This window comes from Sminthopsis crassicaudata, chromosome 4 (genome assembly GCF_048593235.1).
Source record: "Sminthopsis crassicaudata isolate SCR6 chromosome 4, ASM4859323v1, whole genome shotgun sequence".
NCBI lineage: Eukaryota > Metazoa > Chordata > Mammalia > Dasyuromorphia > Dasyuridae > Sminthopsis > Sminthopsis crassicaudata.
Window position 1 is genome coordinate 415,570,082 of NC_133620.1, and position 25,504 is coordinate 415,595,585.

The following is a 25,504-nucleotide window of genomic DNA, read 5'->3' on the forward strand; positions in this document are numbered from 1 at the left end:
ACTAACGATTTTCAAAGACTTAAGAGCTTTGAACACCATAATTATCAACTCATGATGAAGTAGATTCTTGACTAAGAGGTGAATGAATATAGAATGAGATATATTCTTTTTCAATACAGTCAAATCCAGGGATTTTTTTTCTCTTTACTCTACATCTTTGTGATAGAGTTTTTGTTTTTCTTTTTCACTGAGATGAGGAGGAAGTGGGGTTGGAGGGAGAGAAGGCAGATTTTTTCCTGATTTAAAAAAATCAATTTTAAAAGTCTATGTAAAAAATTTATTTCTGTTTTTATAAGGAAAGAATGAGTTATCTTCACATAAGAGCTTGATGTCAGGAACTTCAACTTTTTCCTAAGGATCAAATACTTTTAATTTTCCTTGTGATTTGGAGGAAGGGGAAGAGATAGTTAAGATCTGAGACCAGATCTGAACTTAGGTCCTCCTGACTTCAGGGCTGGTGTTCTATCCACTGCACCACCTAGCTGCAGTGTTAATCAAGTACTGGCCTTAAAGCCAGGAAGATCTGTGTTCAAGTCTTGCCTTTAATACCTAATGGCTGAATGACCCTGGACAACTCATATAAATTCTCACTACTCTAAAGCAGATCTCTAAGTCTATTAGTTTTGAAGATGGTACACACAGGCATTGGAGAAGGGGTTTCCTCACCTGGGAGTTCCATATGTCACAATAATACAGTCACTAGTAAGTCAGTCAACAAGCATTTCTCAAGTGCTAACTGAGTATCAAGTGCTAATCACGGGGGATTCAAAGCAAAAAACTCATTTTCTTATAGAGGTCCACTCTTATAGAAGTCTATTCCTTATTTTATCAGCTTTACAAAAAAAAAAAAAAAAAAAAAAAGAGCAACTAAGTAAATTAAACTAAAATTCTAAGAGGAGAATGTGAGTCAGGGCATGGTCTGTGTTTCCAAATATACAGTTACCAGGTTTTTTGGTTTTTTGTTTAAATCTTTCTTATTTTTATTTTTTGCAATCATGTAAAACATTTCTGTATTAGTAATTTGTACAGGAAAGCTAAAGAAACAAAGAAGAAAGGAAGAAAAGAAAGAAGAAATTAGAAAGAAAAATAGTATGCTTCAGTCTATAGTCAAATATCAGAAAGTCTCTGAACATGGATAGCATTTTTCATCATAAGCCTTTTGGGATTGTCTTTGATCATTGTATTGCTGAGAATAGCTGAGTCATTTACAATTGATCATTGTACAATATTATTGTACTGTGTACACTTTGTATTAGTTCATATAAGACTTTCCAGATTTTTTTCTGAAATATCTTGCTTGTCATTTCTTGTAGCACAATAATATTCCATTGTAATAATATGCCACAATTTAGCCATTCCCCATTTGATGGGCATCCTCTCAATTTTTTATTCTTAGCCACCACATACCAAAAAAACTGCTATACTCATAGCAGATTTGTACAGATAAGTTATATGTCCCTCTCCTATTTTTAATAATCTTTTTGGGATACAAACCTATTAATAGTATTGCTGGATCAAAGGGTACACAGAGTTTGATAGCTATTTTGTTCCATATTGTTCTCCAAAATAGTTAGATCTATTCACCACTTATGGGATTCCCTATAAGACAAATTTGATAGATAGTTTTATCACTACGTTAAACCATATTTCATGCCTTTTATTCAACTGGCCTCTAGTTTTTAGCTTTTAAATTTCATATTATATGCTAATGATGAATTTTTTTTGAATGTTGAAATCTCTTTTCTTTTCTAGGGCAATGATGATGTTTATATCTGCTTGATAAACACGACTGAACAAGTAGAAGTTCAATATGCCTCAACGTCTGGCCGATCACCTCCAACTATTAAAGACCTGGTAACCTCTATCATTTTTAATTCTTCTTATACTTTTTAGATTAAGGAAAACAAATAGATCACTGAGTTTTGCAATATATACATGATCTATTGGTGAAAGTCATTACTTTGTTCCTTTGAATAAAAAATAAAATGAAACTGTAATTCTTTGTATAAAGAAGAAAATTTAAATTCTAGGTACATGTTATTTTAATCATCAATGTCTTTTTACTCTATTTCAATCAAACTATCTCTGAATGAGAATGATTACATGATGTTTATTTTGAGATCAAATACAAAAGTACTTTACAAAACTTAAATCAACATATAAATGTTAAATCTTAAAAATAACATTTATATAGTACTAGAAATGTTATCTCATTTGATCTTTACAATTGCTCTGCTTTACAATTGCACAAGAAAGATCAGCTCAAAACAGGGGAAATGAGAAACAACAACAACAAAAAAGCAAGCAAACAATAGAAAAGTAAAAATGCTATGTTGTAATCCACACTCAGTTCCCATAGTCCTTTCTCTGGGTACAGATGGCTCTCTCCATCACAAGTCTACTGGAATTGGTCTAAATCACCACATTATTAAATAGAGTCACCTCTATCAGAACTGATCATTACATAATCTTGTTGCTATGTACAATGTTCTCTGGAGAACCCATAATTTTTTACTAAAAATCCATATTATATATTTGTATATATGTGTATGTGTGTGTTTGTGTATAAAATAAATCTTTAAGAAATTGAGTAATTTGCTCAAGGTCAGAGGTGAAATTGGAATCCCAGTCCTCTGACCACAAAAATAGTGCCAATTAATTTGTGCTTATCCAAGTCTTCTGTAATAGCAAGTCCCATATATACTCATGGAATACAACAGAAAAAAGTTACATTTTTCCACAAAGAAATAATTAAAGTAGTCTACTTGCATAGTGTTAGATTTAGAAAACATTTTTTATGATGTTCAAAGTAATTCTGTAAAAACTCAACCTCATGAGATGATCCTAAAATGAAGTTAAATAGTTATAGACAAGGTATACCTAGCTATGCTTATGAAAAGTTACATATAAACTGGCTTTTGTATTTGAATCCTGTTTCAAGTGGAAAAAACACTAAGGCTTAACTGGGATACTTCTAGCCCTGACTTTCACAATCTGCCTTTCTTCCTCTGATACTGTGGACAAATCATTTATGTGTTCGTTCCAGAGAGTTTTCTACTGGAAATAGAGCATCCAGCAATTAAGTAATCATCTGTCTGCCTTCTTCTAGGGTAAAGTGAAGAATATAGAGACCTCTTTCAACAATGGTGTCATCAAATGCAGTTTTATTACTAGCAATCCCATATCAGTTGAACAAAGTGATTCTGATAGCCTTTATTATATTTTTCTGGCTTTGGGACCAGTTCAGAATGGTGAGTAACATTCATTCAGATTTATATAAGCTTTCCTGTGGCAGGACATCAAGTTTCCCTTGTACCAGCATTGATAAGATGGGATGTTCCCATTGTAGGTACAGAAACAGAAGGGATCCTTTGCTCCTAATGCCATATACAAACTATAGCAAATCTAGGATTTTAGATAAAATCATATACATGTAATTCATATAATTCCTCACAATTCTCTACATTAAGAAACAGAGTTAAGTAGAATTGACTCTAAATTCAGGATAATATAAAGCATACCAACCTTATGAGGCCTTGAAACCACCTTTTCATCTATGGAATATCAGTGCTCTAGAGTAGTAGACATTCCTGAATATAAAGCTGCAACTGTTTTGCCAAAACACATTCTCAATGTCACTTCTCTTAAAACATAAATCAAAAATTTTCCTGATTGTCAGAGCTTTACATGCATACATGTATTCATTATTTTTCATACTGAGTAACTCAATGTTAATATTTTCAGGACGCATAAGGAAACATACTAAGATTCCTTTAATAACATCTCAGAAAGTAAACATCTCTGAACCAGGAAATTCCTTCTCATCAATACCAATTCTAATTAAGGTTCATGGTATGTATGTTCTTTATGGATTTCTCCCTAATTGATGAATAAAGAAATGTAAGTGCCTGAACTTTAAGTTACTAAACATTTCTTAGCTGGTTTGAGTTAGGTCAAAGTTTAAAGAAAAAGCTAAAGAATATCTTAAAGTTGATATATTTGGCCAGGAAAGCAAAGGGAAAGGGGAATGAAAGAGATGTCCTTAGTGGTTAGGTAAGCCGTAGTGTCTAGTTTGTGGAATCTGGGTTTTGTTCATTGGTTTACTTTCATTCACATTTATTAAATTTCCACATAATGTACAGCATAAATAGGAGATCATTAGAAGAAACCTGGTAACATACAAGAATAATATTGCACTGAGGAAAACCTGGGTTCAAGTCTCACTTTTAATACATACTGGCTGTGTGACTTTGGACAAGATGTTTAATCTCTCAATGGATACACACTAACTCTCCACTCTATCCAAAACCATTCCCTAAGAACATTATTAGCAGAAAATTTGCAGATTTGAGTTTTTAGACAAAATTTTCTTGTAGAGAACTCCTTATCTCAATGATATCAAAAGCTTGGTTTAAAAAAAAAAAAAGCCAGAAGAGAATCTTTGTTATATATTCTGTTAACATCTATATTAACCACAATAGAAAGATTTTTTTTAAGACTGTGGAAGGCTATTAATGTGTCTATTTTAATGGCTACCTTGATGACAACTCTTTTCCAACCCTAGTTTTATTTGTTTTGTTGAAATATTTGTTCAGGAATAATAATAATAATAATACCATTTTAACCTTTAAATAGCATTTTAAATTTGCAAAGCATTATGTTATGTGTGCATGTACGTGTTTGTATGCATGTGGTATGTGTGTTATCTCACTTGATTTTTGATATAATCTTGGAAGATAAGTATTATTATTCCATGATAACAGATAAGGAAACCAGCACTAAGAAGTTGTACCTTGCCCAACTAATAATCTCCTTAAGCAGGATATAGATTGCTAATTCCAGGTGCAGATCTATCCATCATATTACTTAATTGCCTCTAGCATACTACAAAGTTGAGATCATGTATTGTTTTGCAATGAGGAAAAGAGCGATAATGGGGAGTTCCTTGTCAGAGAGGCACTTTTAGGATTACTATGTAAAAACTGGAATCAGTTCATACTCTCTAAATGGGCATGAACCTTTTAAATAGCTATTCTTCCAATAATATAACAGTTATTGATTACAAGATTTTTTCCAACCAATTTATCAACAAGCATTTGTTAAGTGCCTACTGTGTGCCAAAAAAAAATTATGTTTGGTACTAGAAATACAAAAGCAGTAAATGAAACCATCCCTATTTGTGAGCAATTTACATTCTAATAAGGAACCACATTAAAGTATATTCCTTTTACACAAAAATAGGGGAAAAGTATCAAATCTCATGATCACAGGAATCAGAACTTAGATATTAATCAATTGTCTTATTTAATGTCATGGTTACCCCATCTCAATGATAATGTCTATGGTGATCTGAAGAGAAAAAGTCCTAGGATCCAGTAGAGAAAAGGATTCTATTGTCATTCTGGAAAGAGGTTTCATAATGATGTACGCTGGACTTTAAATATTGAAAAAGTAGGAGGAGATTTAAATAATGGCATAACAAAACTATTACAAGAGAACTGATTAGAACATAAGTCCTATTTGGATAAAAAAAAATTGTTGTTTCTGCCCTTTTAAAAACAGGTTCTATCATGCTTGTCGCCTGGATGACAGTAGGAAGCATAGGCATGGTCTTTGCCCGTTTCTGGAAAGGTGTTATGATAAAGCAAGTTCTTGGCAAACAACTCTGGTTTCAGGTTTGTGACGGAATGTGAACGTGTAGCATCTGAAAATGTATCCAACATTCTGCCATAATTTGTCATAATAACGAACCTATTTCATTTTTACAATAGCACCTGAAGCTTTTTTATTTTCCTCATATGTGGGGTTTTTACTGTATAATTTTTATCTTGCCTTTGTTGCAAATTGTTAAACTTTACATTTGTTCTATTAATATTAGTGGCCTCCTTGTAGCTATAAATTTCATATTATGAAAAAAATGAGAAGTCACATTAAGTAGCTGAAATTACTGCCTACCAAAAATTAAAGCAAATTATTTATCCCTATTGGATTTTTTTTTAGTTAATAGATATTGTATTTTGAAGTCCCCTATTAGAATGTAAGTTCCTTAAGAGCAAATGTCTTTCTTTTTGCTTATCTTTCTATCCCCAGAGCTGAGCAATGTTGAACATACAATAAGTAATTAGTTAATATTGTTAATTCAATTTGGCTCGAAACAGACAGAAATATGATAGACTAATGTGAATCTTGTCAGTCAGTCAACAATATATGTGCCAGATTGGGCTAAGCACTGCAAATACAAATAAATATTAAAAACATGGTCTCTGTCCTCAAAGAGCTAACCTTATAATAGGAGAGAAAACATGTAAATAACTATGTACACACAAGTTATATTGTTGAGTCATTTTTTTAGTTATGTCTAACTTCATGATTCCATTTGGGATTTTCTTGGCAAAGATACTGGAATGGTTTGCCAATTTCTTTTCCAGCTCATTTCACAGATGAGAAAACTGAGGCAAACAGAGTTAACTGACTTATCTAGAGTCATACAGGCAATAAATGTCCGATACCAGATTTTAACAAGATGAGTCTTCCTGATTTCAGACCCAGCACTCTTATCTACTGCATCACCTAGCTATCCACATATAAGGGTAAATGGAAGATTATCTCAAAGGGAAGGTCTTAACAGAGGAAGGGAGTTATGAGTCTCTTGAAAGAAATGAGAGTGGAATAAAATCAAACTCCTCCAGATATTTTTAAATAATGACTATAAATGAATACTAGAGTGACAGAACCCACAAAAAGACATAGTGAAAAAACTTTCCAACCCAAGATAATTTAGAAGGGTGGCAGGAAAGGTCTGCTGAACCAGAATGGAGCAGAGTGCTGTCCAGCAGAGGCCATGCCAGTGCTGATCTAGAGCAAACCAGGAGCAAATGAATTAGGGGCAGCAGTGGCAGTGTCCAGACCTCTGAGCCCATAGACAGCTTAGAAGGTTGGCAGGAAAGATCTATCCAAGAGGTGAGAGTGGAACAACAGGGAGAGTCCAGCACAGACCTCCTAGCACGTACCCAGCCTCAGCAAATCAGAAGCAGGCCTTGGGAGCCACTGAATCAGTATTTGCTATTTCCAGAGTTCTCAGCCCACACATGGTAAGAGGGTCAAACAACTACTCAGAAGGAGAATACAGGGTGTCTCTCTGTAAGCACTGAAGCTCTATTGCTTTACACATACTCTGATTTGAGGGCAAATTGGGGGCAAAATGAGATTGGCATAGTGACAAATGGTGAGAGAAAATGAGATATTAATGCACTATTGTTGGAGTTATGAACTTATTCAGTCATTCTATAGAGCAATTTGGAATTATACCCAAAGGGTTCATAAAATTCTAAAACTTTGACCTACCAATATTACTTTAGGAGAGATAAAAAACAAAAAGGAAAAGTATCTATATATCCAAAAGTATTTATGCAGCTCTTTTTTAGTGGCAAAGAACTGGAAATTGAGGGGATTCTTAAACAAATTGTGATATGTGATTATGATGGAATGCTGTTGTGCTATAAGAAATAATAAGCAGGATTCTCCCAGAAATTCCTAAGACTTACATGACCTTCTGTACCATGGCTTGGAACTGGCAGAGTAGGATGTGGACTTCAGCACACTTATCACTGTTCAAGACAGTATGATTTATGTACATTCTAAATTGTAAGTGCCTGTCTGTTTTTATTCCAAAAAAGACCATTAACTTAATATAAAAAAAATTTACATGAAGTGATGCAAAGTGAAATCTAGTATATACAAAGTAATAATATTATAAGATGCTTAGCTGTGAATGACAGCTATTCTCAGCAATACTGTGTTCCAAGCCAACTCTGAAGCACTTAAAATAAAAAATGCTGTCCATCTAAGTTTTTTTGTTTATTTTTTGTTATTTTGTTTTATTGAAATTTCCTTGTATATAAATTGCTGCTGATTGACTGAAATCACAAGTCTGCTCCTTATCCCTGTCCAAAGCTAATAATTAAATAAAGAAAGAACACTTATTTCGAAGATAAGTGTAAATTTTCTCTCTTTGGTAGCATATTGTAAATGAAAAGACTATCTCAGGGGAGAAGTAAAATCAAGAGAAAAATTTCAAAGATTGAAGACAAGTAGACTTCCGTTTAGTTAGATAAAAATATACATCTACAAAATATTCTATTCAAAGGAAATCTGTTAACAAATAGTTCTGTAAATTAATTTAATAAAAATTAACATTCTTAATGAGGACCAGCAAAAAACAGGTGCCAATTTATATATACATTTATAGCATTAAATATATTTGTATTCTGGTATTTTAAAAATGTTATTCATACAATATTTTATTAATCAGATAATCTCATGTTAGTTGAAAGTTTGCTTATAGCTGTGTTGTTATTATCAACATGGTAAAATTTTATGGGAATTTCTTTTGGCTATTGTTAGATACCTAGATTTCTCCAGTTTTAAAAAAAATAATGAGAATTATTTTTGTTGTTTTTCAGTCATGAATGACTGTGATTCTATTTCATATCTTTTTTGGCAAAGATACTAGAGTAGTTTGTCACTTCCTTCTCTACCTCATTTTACAGATGAGTAAACTGAGACAAAAAGGGTGTAAGAGACTTGCACAGGATCATACAGTAAATGTCTGAAGTCAGATTTTAACTCATCTTTTCCTGACTCCAGACCTGGTGCTCTATCCATTGTGCCTCCTAGCTGTGCAGGATTCTATTACCCAGAGATAAAACTGTCAATAGCTAGTTACCATAATTAATTGAAACTGAATTACCAATTAAATTGTCTAAATCTAGATGCAGAGGCAGCTAGGTGATGCAGTGGATAGAGCACCAGCCCTGAAGTTAGGAGGACCTGAGCTCAAATCTGGCCTCAGACACTTAACAGTTCCTAGCTGTGTGACCCTGGGCAACCCACTTAACCCCAATTGCCTCAGCAAAAAAAAAAAAAAAAAAAGAAAGAAAGAAAAAAGAAAATAAATAAACCTAGATGCAATTTTTCTTTAGGTGCACAGATCTCTGATGACATTGACGGTGGCATCCACAATGATAGCTTTTACACTGCCCTTTATACATGTCCAAGGATGGAGTGTAAGTCAATCTTCCATTTTATTGTTCTTGAGAATCTATTAATTTTGAGTCAATTTGTAGATATCTTCTGATTATTTACACCTTGGTTTCATTAATAGCTGATGATTCATTAATGTAGGATTATATTTATAAAAGTATGGGGGTAGGAAGCATTATTTAAAGTGGGAGAGGGAAAGATCTTATAGTGATGGTGATGTCAAAAGAACTGTGTAATTCCCCAAAACCTAGTTTCTTCCCATTCAATTCTGGACTTAGATCTGTTCTTGTTTCTGATGTTGAAAACATGAGAAACTAAAATGACAGAATTCTAAAGTCTTAGAGGTTACCTTGAACTAGAATCCCATCTACCAAATTCCTAGCTCATGCTCATCCAATCTCTACAGTGGTAGACTCTTTGCTTAATGAGATAACCCTTTCCACTTTTTGATAGAAGAGTTCGAAATTGGAAGGAATCATTTGAACTCAGTGGGTGATCTTACTAGCTTATAAATATGAGTAATCCTGAATAAGATAAGATTTAATAGGATTAAAAATGTTCTTCATTTGGATTTGAAATGATTAACTTCATAAGTAAGAGATTTTAGAAATGTTGGTAGAACATTGTCTGAAAAGATATAAAGGCATTAGGGATAGGCAGATTTAATATGAAATAATAGCAATAGCATATGCTACAGTCAGCCCAAGCAAATGCTGTCTTAGATGGAATTGAGGACCATAATTCTCATAAAAAAAGAAAGGTAATGGTTCCATTGTACTCTGTCTTGGTCTGATGATAGCCAGAATTTTGTGCTCAGTTTGGGGCACCACAATTTAAAGAAGGATGAGCATTCCCAGATCAGAGAAGTTGGGCTAGTGAGAAGAGATTAGAAAATAATAATGTCACTTAATTCATTACTAACCAATAGCTTAGTTCTAGACATCCTTGAAATCCATATTTTGTTTGTTATTTGAACATCTTTGATGAAATGTTTAACTTGAAGAGGAGATGGGAAGTGAGCTTTCAAGGCAATATGGGGCTGTCCTATGGAAGAAGGATTTAATTTCCTTTTTCTTGATCTGAGAGGGCAGAACTAAGTTCGAGCAATAGAAAGACATGGAATGTACCTAGAGGGGAAAGAGTATTTGTTTTTGTCTTTGTAGCTCCACTGCCTGCTATTCTATTATGTCATGAATATAGCAGATTCTCAATTTGTGGTGGTTATGTGTGTTGCAAAGAGACTGTAGGCTTAATTGTTAATTCCTAACAATTGGAGCTATCCACATTTAGAACTGCTACCTTATGAGAGGTAGTGGGTTCCTTTCCCTGAAGGTCTTTAGGAAGATACTAGTTAGCAAAAAGTATTATAGAATATGTTTTCTCTTTTTCGTCATTCTAGGATAGATTACGTGAACCTTTGTAACTCTGAGATTCTCTGATTCCTTTGATTTCTAGGAATTCCATCACCAGGCTAATCATCCACCTCTTTTCTGTTCTGTTGCCCTATCTCATGATGTTCAGTTGTCTACTTTTATAATTTCAATACAAGAAAATGGACTACTTTAGCATTTGGACAAAATTATGTTTATATAGACAATAACAGATGTGATTTCTAAGTGGTATCTGCTAATTCCGTGTGTAAAGGGCAAAGTCAAATTAAAGCACTAAGAAGGTGACAACTCCTCTTAAAAGCTTTATCTTTATATATATATATATAATTTATTTCCTCTGCAGAGTTATTTGTCTCATGCCATTATGGGGTGTGTGGTAATGCTTCTGGCTTTCCTTCAACCAATAGTTGCACTTTTTCGACCTTCACCTCAGCATAAAAGGTAAATACACTTTAAAATGAGGAATTTCAAAATAAGAGTTATTTAATTCATGACTAACCAATGACCCAGTTATTATTCTACTAATATTAATTATAAGACAGAGAGTTAGGATTTCAGGGAATAATGTAAATGAGAAATATAGTGGAGTAGAACAGGTAATTTCAAAATCACATGAATTGCTTTTGGACCTAATACAATTATAAAGTATAAAAAGTTAGAAAGTACTACAAACACCTAGCCTAACCCAAAACTAAGCAAAATTCCCTTTTATAATATCTCAAAATGGCTTATCCAGTATTTCCTTTGCAAAGTTTTTCTCATCTCCATACTACACATCTCATTTCCTTCAGTTAATTTTCATTTGGATTAGATTCTAGTACTTTTCTCCATCCTGGTCACCTTGCTCTAGATACATTTCAGTTTGTCAATATTCTTCCTAGTATATTATTTCCAAGTTCCTAAAATATAGTATTCCAGATACGGCCTAATTAATAAGGCACAGTAACAGTCCAACAGGACTTCTCTTGTTTCTAACACAACTACTATTTCCTAAAATGCCATCTCATAATCATTGATTCTTAATGAATGTACTAATGCATCCTAAGCTTACAATAGCTTTTTTGACTGACAGTCTTTATTTGTGTAATTTTTTAATTTAAATATGAGCTTATTAAATTTATTCTTACCCAGTTTCACCACCTTAGATTAAGCTCATTATTCTAGTCTATAGAGATAATTTTGGATTCTGATTCTGTCATCCAACATCAATCAATCTGTCACATGTATTAAGTGCCTACTATGTCCAAGGCACTATGCTAAGTGCTCTGGATTTTTTAAAAAGGCAAAAAACAATCCCTTCCTTCGCAGAATTTATAATCTAGTGGGGAAGACAACATATAAATGAACATATACATTTTATTTATATATGTATATATGTATGCATATGTATACATACATATTTGCGCACACACATGTGATTAACAGAGGAATGACATTGACTTAAGAGAGAGAAAATTCCTACAGAAGGTTAGATTTTATTTGGGATTTAAAGGAAGTCAATAGAGCAAGGAGCTATCATGTATTATTTTGAAATTCTGTCTTTGTTCAACTCACATGGGATCATGTAGGTAAGATGTTACACAAACTTTAAAACCCTAGAATGATAAATTGTAAGACCATGATGACATCAAATGTATGACAAGTCAGACCAATACCTATCCTCTACCATATCATACTGCATCTCATCTCCCATCACAATGACCAAACAAACCAAACTCTCACACTTTTAATTCCACTGCTTCCTCACTATCTTCTTCTTCTTGGTTTCATCCTACCTAAGAATTCTTCTTTCTTTCCAAGACATTACTCAAGTATTTTTCCTTATCTTATAGGAAGGAAAAAACTTCCATTTAATTTGTGGTTTCCTCTAACATAACAAACCTGTGAAACTTTTATTTCTGTTTTCTTTTCCTTTTCCCTCTGTTTTGCTTTCTCTGCCATGTCAATTTTTCTCTCCTTATCTAAGTCTTAGGTCCTGACAGTAATACAGTTCTTAGTCCCATTGTGTTATGCTGATCCAAAAACTCCTCTGAAGTGGTAAGAATGAAAATTTCCATGAAAAAAAAAAAAAGCAATTAAAAAAAACAAATTCTAGATTTAGTACTGTATCTTCTTTCTGGTAAAAATAGCCGGTGAGAAGTTAAGCAACTTCCTTTATATCTCACTTTAAATTCAAAATTTTAAAATAAAATGCTATTAAAAATAAAATGTAAACCTCATATTATATTATTTTTGATATTTCCATAGGAGAATTATCTTTAATGCTTTCCATGCTCTAACTGGTTTTGCATTAAGGATTTTATCAGGTAACTACTTCAATTTCTTTATATATATAAATTTTTTTGAATTCCTGAATATTCTGAAGCTATTAATCTGAAATTATTTTTGATGTTTAGATATTAAATTAATGTCATCACATAGTATGTTTTATTAGAGTTTTAGAACAGTTTTAATCTTCAGGTTACAGATGCACAAATTTTAAAACAAAGAATGGTTTAAATTTCTTTTTTTCCCCTACAAGTAGTCACTGAATTCCTTACAATCTTTTTCTTAACCAGCACAAGAGAAAAACAAATATTAGGTATATCTGAATAGCTGATTCAAACTAGTGGCTTAATACTTTACAAGTTGCCTCTTCAATAAGCATTGAGCCAGTTAAGAAAGCACAGAATGAGTTTCTCACAGAATGAGTTATTTTTAGTCAACAAAAAAAGTATGATCTGTTTTACAGTCAAACCTGATTTTTAAAACACTTAGTTTAACATGAAAAGATTATAAATGCTGAAGAAAAAATGAATATTTTAATATTGAGACAACCAAAAGAGGCAAGGAATAATAATTTCAAATTCATAAAAACTTAGAAAATTATGTGTTGATTATCTTTTTTTTGATGTAGAAGTTGTCAACTAAAGGGAGGGGTCAGAGTGTTCCAATTTATTTATATACTATCTTAGATAGAAGTGTAAAGAATACTCTTTCACTCAAGGGATGGAGAGGGAAGAAAAGTATCTCTGAATTGTTTATTACTTTTTTAAATAGTACTTTATTTTTCTAATTACATGTAAAAGATCATTTTCAACCTTCATTTTGCAAAACTTTTTGTTCCAGATTTTTCTCCTTTCCAAGACAACAAGCAATCTGATATAGGCTAAATATGTGCAGTTCTTTAAAATATATTTCCCAGCAGCTAGGTGGTACAGTGGATAGAGCACCAGCCCTGAAGTCAAGAGGACCTGAGTTTAAATTTAGCCTCAAACATTTAACACTTCCTAGCTATGTGACCCTAGGCAAGTCACTGAACCCCAATTGCCTCAGCAAAACAAAATAAAAAAACATATTTCCATATTTGTCATGTTGTGCAAGAAAAATCAGATCAAAAGGGAAAATACCATGAAAAAAAAAAAAAAAGCTACAACAATACTCCCCCTAAAAGGTGAAAATACTACACTTTGATCCACATTCAGTCCCCAATGGATGACATTTTCCAACCTAAATTTATTTAAATTATCTTGAATCACCACATTGTTGAAAAGAGCCTAGTCCATCACAGTTGCTCATCACATAATTTTGTTGTTACTGTACACAATATTCTGTTGATTCTGCTCATTTCATTTTGCATCAGTTCATGTAAGCCTTTTCAGGCTTTTCTGAAATCAACTGCTCATTATTTCCTATTTTTAAAAATACAATTATTTATTCAATATATATTAATTCACAGTTGCTAGATTAAATTACATTTAATCCATCTGAAATAATTCATATCAATAAACATTTATTGAGCATTTATTCAGTGTCAGGCTCTGTGCAAAGTAGTTTACCATAGAGAAAAACAATAATGAGCAGTATTTATATTATAGAAAGCACTTAAGTAGTATTTTAAAGTTTGCAAAGCACTTTACAAATATGATTTAATTTTATTCTCATAGCAAGCCTGATAGGTAGATACTATTACTATAACCCATTTTACAGAAGAGGAAATTGAGACACATAGAGGTTGATTGTATTGTCCATGACAATACAGGTTTGTACTCAGATCTTCGTGACTGCAGATCTAACACTATCCACTTCCCCACATTCATTTCACTGATAAATAAATCAAAAGGTTGTTTAATACATCTCATGATTTTCATTTTCAATATTTTGTAATTAAACTGAAAAAAAAAAAAAACAGACACAAACAAAACCTAATTCTGCCTGAGTAATTTTGTGTAAAGTTTTAAAAAAAATTATTTATCTTGGTCAATATTTCCTTTTCTTTTTAGATGTTACTATATTTCTAGGATTGAAGTCTATTGATGCATCTCCCAATGGATGGATGGAAAAAGTGATGGGAGGATTAGTTGGCTGGGGAATATTAAGAGATGTATTGTTCTATGCAAATATTTATTTTTGGAAGAAAGGTAAGGACCAGCTTCATGCACTTGAGAGGCCACAAATTCACTTCGTTGGCAAAATTATTCCTCTTTATTTTCATTAATTTTAATGATTCTATTTTTTTTCAGATGGTGATGAAAATCCAAAAGGAAAGGTAAATCTTTTCTTTTAAGCAACACTGATTTTTTTTTCTGGACTAGAAAAGCTCCCCTGGAGTTACCCAGTCCAGCTTTAAAATATCTGATCAATAAACATAGCCTAACTCTAGTAATCTGAAATTTATGACATTTAGATAAGGCTAAAGTTTAATCTTTGGTTGGAAGTGTAACAGGGAATAGAAGGAAGAAAAGAGGCCACTAAGAAATTGTACTGTAAATAAGAAAAAATAATAGTTTAAAGAAACAATTTATAATATCAGTCGGTGAACATTTATAAAACTTTGTGACAGACATTATGCAAAGTGCAGATACAAAGGCAAAAGCCAAATAGTTCCCTACCTTCAAAGTGCTTGTTTTTTTTTTTTTTGTTGTTTTTGTGTTTTTTTTTTAATCTGGTGGAAGGTCTTTAAAAAAAAAATTAATGGAAAGATAGTTTTCAACATTCACCTTTACAAAACTTAGTGTTACAAATTTTTCTCCCTATCACCATCCCTCTCCCCTCTCCAAGACACTAAGCAATATAATAGAGATTAAACATGGTTTAAACATATACAATTCTTCTAAATATATTTCCATATTCATCATGCTGCACAAGAAAAATAAGAAGAAAAAGGAAAAAACAGAAAAAAAAAATAACAAAAAGATGAAAATACTATGCTTTGAACATATTCAGTTTCCATTGTTCTCTCTCTGGATATGGATGGCACTTTCCATCATAAATCTAGTAGCATTGTCATTATTGAAAAGAGCCAAGTCCATAACAGTTGATAGTCACATAGTCTTGTCACTGTGTACAATGTTCTCCTCATTTCACTCACTTTCCAGGCTTTTTGAAATAATCCTGCTCATCATTTCTTATAGAACAATAATATTGCATTACATTTATATACAATAACTTGTTCAGCCATTTCCTGGTTAATGGACATCCACTGAATTTTCAGTTCCTTGCCACTACAAAAAGGGCTGTTACAAACATTTTTTTGCTCGTGTGGGTCCTTTTTTCCTCTTTTATGATTTTTCTGGCATACAGATCCAGTAGAGATATTATTGGACCCAAGGGTATATACAGTTTTATAGCCACTTGGGCATAGTTCCAAATTAAAGAACTTCTGTTCTTACTGGGGCAGAAGGGGACCAGGAAAAGTATCAAGTAGAACAGAAGTAACTAACACACAGCCCAAAACATTCCAGAGTGCAGTCAAAACCAAAAGTAAATTAGGAAAAATATAATTGGGAAATACTCAACAAAATAAATTAAAATACAAGATAATCTTATATTTTAAAACCAAATCAATCAGTGGCTCACAGAGTTTCTTATGCATGAATACTAGCACTCCCCTCCTCCATATACACTTTTCTATTTGAGTTTAACACACTAATATAAATGATAAAGCTCAGGCTGAGACTTTTTAAAAAATTTTAATTTTATTCTGTTTTTCCAAATACATGTAAAAATTGTTTTCAACATACAGTTTTTGTAAAACTTTGTGTTCTAAATTTTTCTTCCTCCCTGTCTTACTTCCCCATTCCCCACAATAGCACTAGCAATCTGATATAGGTTAAAAATGTGCAATTCTTTTAAACATTTTCCATATTTGTTATATTGTACAAGAAAAATCAGACCAAAAGGGGAAAAAAATAATGAGAAAGAAAAAAACAAACAAACAAAAAATGAAAATACTATCCTTTAATCCACATTCAGTTTTCATAGTTTCCTCTCTGGATGTGACTGGCATTTTCCATCCCAAGTCTATTGAAATTGCCGTGAATCACTGCATTGAGAATTATCAGACTGAGACTTACTGGAAACCAAAAATTCCAAAAAGGTAACTAGGGGTCGTATCTAAAGCACTTGGCCTGAAATCAGGAAGACTTGAATTCCAATATAGCCTCTGACACTAGTGTAACTCTGGGCAAGTCATTTAAATGTTTGCCTCTGTTTTCTCATGTGCAAAATGAATTGGAGAGGGAAATGGTAAACTACTCTAGTATCTTTGCTAAGAAAAACCCAAATGGAGATGAAAAGATTTGAATACTACTGAAAGTGACTGAACAACAAGAATCCTTGGGGATAGAGGGGGGCTGTACTTTTTAAGTATGGGAAACACAGCATGAAAAGAAAAGCAAGTAGGCCCTTTGGAGAAGTGATATAATCCAGTCCTTACATGAATAAAGATGCCTTCCACAAGATATCTACTGTATGCTAAGAACTTTGCTAAACACTGAGATACAAAGAAAACAAATTCCCCAAATCTCCTTTTTCAAGAAGTTCACAGTCTAATGGAAAAGACAATATGCAAATAACTGGATAAAAACAAGATATATGTGTGTATATGTATGTATGTATGTATATATATATATATATATATAGAGAGAGAGAGAGAGAGAGAGAGAGAGAGAGAGAGAGAGAGAGAGAGAGAGAGAGAGAAATTGTAGATAATCTCAGAAGAAAGACATTAAGATGAAGAAGGAATGGAAAACACTTCTTTCAGAAGGTTAGATTGTAGTTGAAAAATTAAGCCAGGGAAGCTAGCAAATGGAAGTGAGGGTAGAAGTGTTCCAGACATAAGGGACACCCCAGTGAAAATGCTCATAGTCAAGAGATGGAATGATGAATTTGAGGAATATCAAGGAAATCCCTGTCATTAGATCCCAAAGTATGTAAGGGAAATTAGGTATAAGACTAGAGAGGAAAGAAGAGGCTATGTTACAAAGGGCTTTAAAAGCCAAACAGGATTTTGTATTTGGTCCTGGGGGTAATAGGGAGTCACTAGATTTTATTGAATCAGGGATGATGTTGTCAACCTGAATTTTAGAAGTGAAGAGAGACCTGACATGGAAAGATCAACCAGTGACCTGTTGCAGTAGTTCAAGTATAAAATGGTGATGAGAGCCTGCACCAGGACAGTTGCAGTATTAGAAGGGAAGGAGTTGAGGATGATGCTAGGTTGTGAGCTTGTATGACTGAGAGCATGGTGGTACCCTCAACAGAAATAGGAAAGTTACAATGAGGGGAAAGATTGCATTCAGTTTTAGACATGTGGAATTAAGATATGCATGGCACATCCTATTTGAGATAGCTAAAATGTACTTGAATGAGGAAGCTGGATAGACAGTGGATAGAACACTGGTCCTGAAGTCAGAATGCATGAGTTGAAATCTGATCTCATACACTTAACACTTCCTAGCTATGTGACCCTAGGTAAGTGAAACCCCAATTGTTTTGCCAAAAAAAAAAAGTGCAATTAGAGGTGAGAGAGAGAGAGAGATGGAGGGAGGGAGAAAGGGAGGGAAAAAAAGGAGAAAGACATAAACAGATGGAGAGGGAAGGGGAGGAAGAAAAAGAAGGGAAGGGAGGGCTAAAGACAGAGGAGGGGGAGAGGGAGAGAGATTAAGGTTGGACAAGTGATCTTACATGGAGATGTTCATTGAAACAATGAGAGCTCATGAGATCAACAAGTAAGATGGCATAGAAGAGAATAGATAGAGCCCTGTTGGAATCCTCATGGATAGTGGGTCTGTCTTGAATAAAGATTCAGGAAGCAGCAAAGTAATAATTAGACAAGGAGGCAGGGAACTAAGGGAGAGCAGTGTCCTGAAAACTTTGATAAGAATTCAAGGACAAAAAAATAATTAACAAGAGTCAAAGGCTGCAGAAAAGTTGATAAGGAAGAGGACTAAGAAAAGACCATTAGATTTGTCAATTAAGAGATCATTAGCTTAATGCTGAAATCAGAAGCCAGGCTGCAAAGAATTATGAAAAATGGAGATACCTAATGTACCTAGGTCTCAAGGAGTTTAGACCCCTAAAAGGAAGAGTAGAGCTGGAAAGGATGAATAGGGTAAGTAATGGTTGAGGAAACAAACATAAGGATATTTTGAAGAATCTTCTGTTGGCGATTAGCAAGAGAGAAGGAATGATAGAAGAGGCAATACACTGGAAAAGATGGGATAAAATGGTATTGGTTGTGTAAAGGAGTTAGTTTTGCAAGGAGAAAAGCTACCTCTTCATAAAAATAGGATTCAGAGGGAAAAAGGAGCAAAAAGCAACTGAGTAATATGAGAAGAGAAACAGAAGAGGGAAGAGTCTCACCTGAGAGAGTAAAGGGAGAGGAAGCTTTAGAAAGTTTAAGGAAGAATGAAAAGGTTATGTCTCAAAGTTACTTATGATTAGTGATAATTAGTACAAAATTGAAAATCTGTTCCTATTGGGCATTATTTGATGTCCATTTGTCTCCCAGGGGAAATAGAATAATCAGTAGCTTGTTGATTTGAAACTTTAAAAAGTCTAGGCAGAAAATAGTTCTCCATTCTCACAGAGAAAAAGTGTTAGGGATATCATGTAAAGATGATATCACTGCTGTAGTATTACAAAATATCTATCATAAAAGCACCATATTTTCCTACTATTGTATTGAAAATTTTAATGTTTTAATGTCTTAAAAAGAAAAAAGGGTACTCACCTTTATTATACACCATAGTTTTGCTGTTACACCTATAATTTTTTCCATTCTATTTTACACTTACAAATGCTCCCTATTTGATGTTTGTTATACTTAAAATTTTAAAATAAACTATAAAAAAGTTGGCAAGAGGAAATTTACCCTCCCCAAATCACAAAATTGATATAATTTAGACTTCAAAAAGAACTTGGTTGTCATCCAATTTAGCTGCCTCTTTAAAAATTTTTTTCTTTTTATATAAATGTTTTATTGATGCTCTTAATTTGAATTCTATTATTCCCAATTCCGTATATAGTTTGCTTGTAAGAACTTGCTTATTGTCTCCCTCATTGGACTGTGAATTTCTTGAGGGCAGGGACTTTTTTGCCTCCTTTTTGTATTCTTGTTGTTGTTTTTCCTTCCTTCTTGAAAAGGGCCATGACATCAGGGAGGTGATGCCATGACATGCAAGTGAATTGGATTTAAATGGAGAGGGCAAGGTCACCTGCCTCATTTTCTCCTCCTGGGTACAAGGACCAGATATAGATCAGGACCGCTGGAGATAGCCTAGAGTTTAGCATAGTGCCCTACACACAGTAGGTGCTTAAAATTTTTTTGTTGACTGACATTTCAAAAAAACCAAAAGGAACAGTTCCACAAAACATTGGCTGTATCTAAAAATATTTAATTTTGCACTTGCCTTTTATAAGAGATGCTTCTTTTTTCATCATCAAGCCTCTGAAGTTATGACTGCACAGTTACTCCATTGCCAAGTCATTCATTTGACAGATATGGAAAGTGAGCCCTTGGAAGACTGTGACTTGAATTAAATCATGAGTAGTAACCTCAAATCCTGCTGTGAAGATGGAAGAACTTGAATGGGGATTATCCTAAGTACATGGGATGGGGAGGCAAACAGTGCTATACACACATGCTTGGTTCAAGTGCCGTCCCCATCCCACATCCTCAGAGATGCCTGCAGAGCATTAGGGTTAAACACTGACACATCAGGTAGCATGACCTTAATAAGAAAGAACTATTAGTCAATTATGATTTTTTTCTGCTTACAAAGTACTCCATGCCCCTAAACTAAATTGTTTAGGGACAAATTTGAGATCTAAACCAGAATCATATGAATTTAAATCTTTATCATATGGAATAAGATTTACATTCTATATATTTGTCATTAGTAGTAATTTAAAAACATTTTGGTTTCTTCTCATCATATGACTGGAAAAATGATAAATCTAGGTTCAAATTGTGCCTCTGACACAAGCCTCAGGTGAAAAAAAAAATAGGCTGAAACATATAGAGTTCTCATGCTAAGGCCACGATGCTCACAGGGTTATCACTGGAAAGGAAGTACATTTGTTTTATTCAAAATCCTAAAACTTTAATGCTAAAACTGTCCAATCTTCTCTTTCTAGTTAAATGGCTGTCAGAGTTAAAGTATGTCTTTGCCTACCAGATGCAAAAATATTCTGATGTCTTCTACCATTAGTAGAATTTCTAAAGATATTTCAAAACATCATAGGATTTAGAGCTAGAAGATATCTTAGAAATAATATATTATCTTGGAAATAGATTTGCAAAGTGAATGTTTAAATGATTTTTTTCTTCCTTTCCCAGATAAAAAATGAAAAAATTCTGGTAATAATTTATCTGTGTGGAAACCTCATATTTGTAATAACCCTGCTTGTTGGAATTGGACAATCCTAAAGAAATTGATCTTCATTCAATGAATATCTTGAGAATCACTGCCATGTTGACTAATTTTTGTACCTAGTAAAAACTATAAAAATAGTTTGAATAAAGTTTCTAAATCTTTCAAGTTTTTTTTTGTCTTCATAACATTGTTATTATATATGGTTTTCTTCCAGTTTTATTGCCTTTTTCTTTTATTGAATTTACTCTTTGGCATTTTTATTATAGTTGTTTCTCTAAATATTTAAAATCACATTGTTCCCTCCAGTATTCTTTTGGATTGAGTGTTTATAATTTGCAGTGATTGTTTCTATTTATAATTGAACATACATTTTTTCCCAAATTTATTTTATTTAAAGAAACAATAAGGGAAAAAACAGAAAAGGAATACAAAACAAAATGAAATAAAACAAAAGAAAACATTGTCATGTGCCCAGCAGAACATCAGCGAGAAGTCAAAATATATAACAACAAATACCAGTTTAAGAAAGTATGTGTATTAGTAGAAAAAATTATATCCATGTATCCTTCTTTTCTTTACTTCCTTGTAAATTATTCTTTTGTTCTCTGCTGTGCACTTTTTTACTATATTCTTTTTTCTCCTTTTATCCCCACTCCTATCCCAAAGCAAGCTCTATTTAAGAAAGGATAAATTTATGTATAGATATATAGATATATACATATACACACACATAGATGCACACATATCTTTCCTATTCTTGCTGACCCTTTAATTTTGCTCCTAACTTGCCTTCCTATTATTTAACCTCTTCCAACCCATAGATCCCTCTCTTGTCTTCTTCCCTCACTCTTTGCTTCTTTGTCTGCCCATCCCTTCTTTATAGATTTTGAAGGATGCTATACTCTTCGTGTTACATATGTACTGTTGCTCATTTAACCCATTTCCAATGTGAGTAGGTTTTTTAATACATACATACACACATCTCTTTTTTTAAAATTAATTTTATAATTATAATTTTTGACAGTACATATGCATGAGTAATTTTTTTTACAACATTATCCCTTGTGTTCATTTTTCCAAATTTTCCCCTCCCTCCCTCCCTCTACTCCCTCCCCTAGATGACAGGCAATCCCATACATATTAAATGCATTACAGTATAATCTAGATACAATATATGGGTGTAAATCCAATTTTCTCATACATACACACATCACACACACACACACACACACACACACACACACACACACACACGTCATTCTTATGCCTGATAACTCTTTCATTAAATTCTGCTCCACAACTTGGCTCACTATAACTTAATCTCCCCCCACCCAGAGATCCCTCCCTTGTCTTCTTCCCTTATCTTTTGTTTTTCCATCCACCTATCCCTTCCCCCTTATTTCTTTATAGATTTTGGAGAGTGCTATACCCTTCATGGTATATATGTAGTGTTGCCTACTGAACCCATTCCCAATATGAGTAGGTTTGCAGAACTACATTTTTATAATTCAATTAGTCGTTAAACATTATTAAGTGCCGAGCACTGTGCCAAGTGTTGTTGATACAAAGATGAAAGAGAAATACCTCCAATCATCCAGGAGTTTGCCTTCTTTCAGGGGAAACAATATTTGCACTTAGAGATAAATATGAAAGAAAAGATAAGAGAAATGCCCAGTAGCAGTCATGAACAATAAATAGGAAAGGCCTCAAGTAGAAGAAGATACTTAAAATTGGAATTATACCTTCAAGATTATTAATCAGTTTATTATCTCCACAGTAACATTATTTTGTCTATACACCAAAGAAGTCAAAGAAAAGGAAAAGAAACGGTGAACACAAATAGCTATAGCAGTTCATTTTGTGTTGGCAAAAACCTAAAAACTAAGAGATTTGTGCCGAAGAAAATATGGCATTCATTGAATATGATGGAATATTGTTGGGGCAATAAAAAAATGATGAAGGGGATGATTTCTGAGAAAACTGGGAAGACTTCTACAAACTGATAAAAAGTGAAACAAGTAGAACCAGGACAAAATTTGTAAATTAATGACAGTATTCTAAAGTCAAGCAACTTTGAAAGACTTAAAAACTCTGTTTGAGGCAATGACTGACTATTATTCCAGAAAACCAATGATGAAGCATGCTATCTAACTCCTGACTTAGAGAGCAAATTGAAACATATATATAGATATAGATATAGATATAGATATAGATATAGATATAGATATGTAGATATATATATAGATATGTAGATACGTAGATATGTAGATGTGGGTGGATGTGTGAGCATATATATGTACATTATTTGACTTATGTGGGAATTTGTTTTGCTTGACCATACATGTTTGTAATGGAAGAAGATTTTTTTTTCCCTTAATGGGAGGAGAAAGAAGATGAATTTTCACTGAAAAAAATGAAACAAAAACTTAACTTAGAAATTTAGATACAAAAGGGAGATGCTTGAACTAAGTCTTGAAAGAGATTGAGGATTCTAAAAGACAAAGGTGAGGAAACAGAACATTTCTGGCATGGTTGTAGTGGTAGATGATATTAAGGCAAGGACGCTAGGGATAGAAAGTTATGTGTGAGGAGTAATAAAGCCATTTTTTGATTGGAATTGTAAAATCATAGAAGAGAGTAACATAATAAAACTGAAAAAAAGATAGAATGGAATAAAGTTTGAAAAGCTTTAAATATCAAAGAGAGCTGTTGTTTAATTCTAGGATCAATGGAGGTCACTAGAGTTTGCCTTATAAGATCTACATCTTAGAAAAATCACTTTGGGTGTTAAGTGGAAAATGGATTTGAACAAGAACAGATATGAGTAAAGGAGACAAAATCAGATTCCTTAATATTCCAGGGCAGAGATGGTGGGTTTGAAGCTCTGTTGTGTGGGAAGAAAGGTATGGTTATGGAGGCATGCTATAAATATAGAACAAGATTTGCAGCAGATTGGAGGTATGATAGAGGATGACAAAAAGGAAGGAGCAAAGCCTGGAAACTAAAAAGAGTGTCTCAAAGGAGAGTTAGGTGTGGAGAAATACCTATCATAGAAGTTTTCATAAAGTAGCAGATTTTATGTAGTCTGTATAATCCACATCTGTTTTACTAGAAAACTATGTGGTATAGGGGAAAGAGGCTTGAATTTGAAAGTCAGAGAACTTGAGTTTAAAACCCATATCCTGCCCCTTTTTGTGTGATCTTGGGCAAGTTATTCCACAGCTCTATCCCTTAGTTTCTTAATCTGTAAAATGAGAGAATTGAATTAGGTAGCACCTCAGAGACTCTTTCCCACTTTAAATATTTTATCTTCTCCAATGCTTCATTTTGGTGGGAAGATAACTTTAGTCTCTCTGTCTCTCTCTTTCTCTGTCTCTCTCTCTCTGTCTCACTCTTTGTCTCTCTCTCTCTGGCGCTCTCTCTCTCTCTCTCTCTCTCTCTCTCTCTCTCTCTCTCTCTCTCATTATAGCTTTTTATTTACAAAACATATGCATGGGTCATTTTTCAATAATGACCCATGCAAAACCTTCTGATTCAGATTTTCCCTCCTTCCCCCACCCCCTCCCCTAAATGGCTGGTAGTCCAATACATGTTAAATATGTTAAAATATATGTTAAATCCAATATGTGTATACATATTTATACAGTTATCTTGCTGCACAAGAAAAATTGGATCTAGAAAGAAAGAAAAAACCTGAGAAGGAAAGCAAAAATGCAAGCAAACAATAACAGAATGAGTGAAAATGCTGTGTTGTGGTCCACACTCATTTCCCCATAGTTCTTTCTCTGGGTTTAGATGACTCTTTTCATTATTGAACAATTGGAAATGGTTTGAATCATCTCATTGTTGAAGAGAGCTATGTCCATCAGAGTTGATCATCATATAGTCTTGTTGCCATGTATAATGATCTCTTGTTCTGCTCATTACACTTAGCATCAGTTCATGTAAGTCTCTCCAGGCCTTTCTGAAATCATCCTTATTTTACAGAACAATAATATTCCCTAACATTATATACCACAATTTATTCAGCCATTCTCCAATTGATGGGCATCCATTCAGTTTCTAGTTTCTTGCCACTACAAAAAGGCGTCCACATTTTTGCACATGTGTGTGTCCCTTTCCCTCCTTTAAGATCTCTTATGGATATAGCCCAATAGTAACACTACTGGGTCAAGTGTATGCACAGTTTGATAACTTTTTGAGCATAGTTCCAAATTGCTCTCTAGAACATAACCCTAGCTTCTTGAAGGCTGTGCTATTAAAGCCAAGTTCATGCAAATGCTGCCAAGTTGGAAAGGTTTGGAGTGTGCTCCTGGCAATGAACTCTGAATGTGTTCCTCAAAATCAGCCTCACTAAATTTGGATTACTGCGAATGAGTGAGTGACTTCCTGGTATGCTGGCCAAAGATGACAAATTTTTCATTACAGAAA

General features: G+C 33.4%; 1 protein-coding gene across 1 annotated transcript in view; it reads left to right on the forward strand.

Annotated features, from left to right (window-relative positions):
* Nucleotides 1-21,197, forward strand: part of LOC141539687 (putative ferric-chelate reductase 1) — a 52,825-nt gene extending 31,628 nt beyond the window's left edge. Inside the window, exons 8-17 of the mRNA XM_074262774.1 lie at nt 1,753-1,854; nt 3,110-3,251; nt 3,745-3,852; nt 5,563-5,675; nt 8,982-9,065; nt 10,777-10,874; nt 12,681-12,739; nt 14,696-14,833; nt 14,936-14,961; nt 21,037-21,197. Of these exons, the coding sequence (XP_074118875.1) occupies nt 1,753-1,854; nt 3,110-3,251; nt 3,745-3,852; nt 5,563-5,675; nt 8,982-9,065; nt 10,777-10,874; nt 12,681-12,739; nt 14,696-14,833; nt 14,936-14,961; nt 21,037-21,126 (960 nt within the window). The 3' untranslated portion in view covers nt 21,127-21,197. The remainder of the gene's footprint in view (nt 1-1,752; nt 1,855-3,109; nt 3,252-3,744; nt 3,853-5,562; nt 5,676-8,981; nt 9,066-10,776; nt 10,875-12,680; nt 12,740-14,695; nt 14,834-14,935; nt 14,962-21,036) is intronic.
* Nucleotides 21,198-25,504: the final 4,307 nt, after the last annotated feature.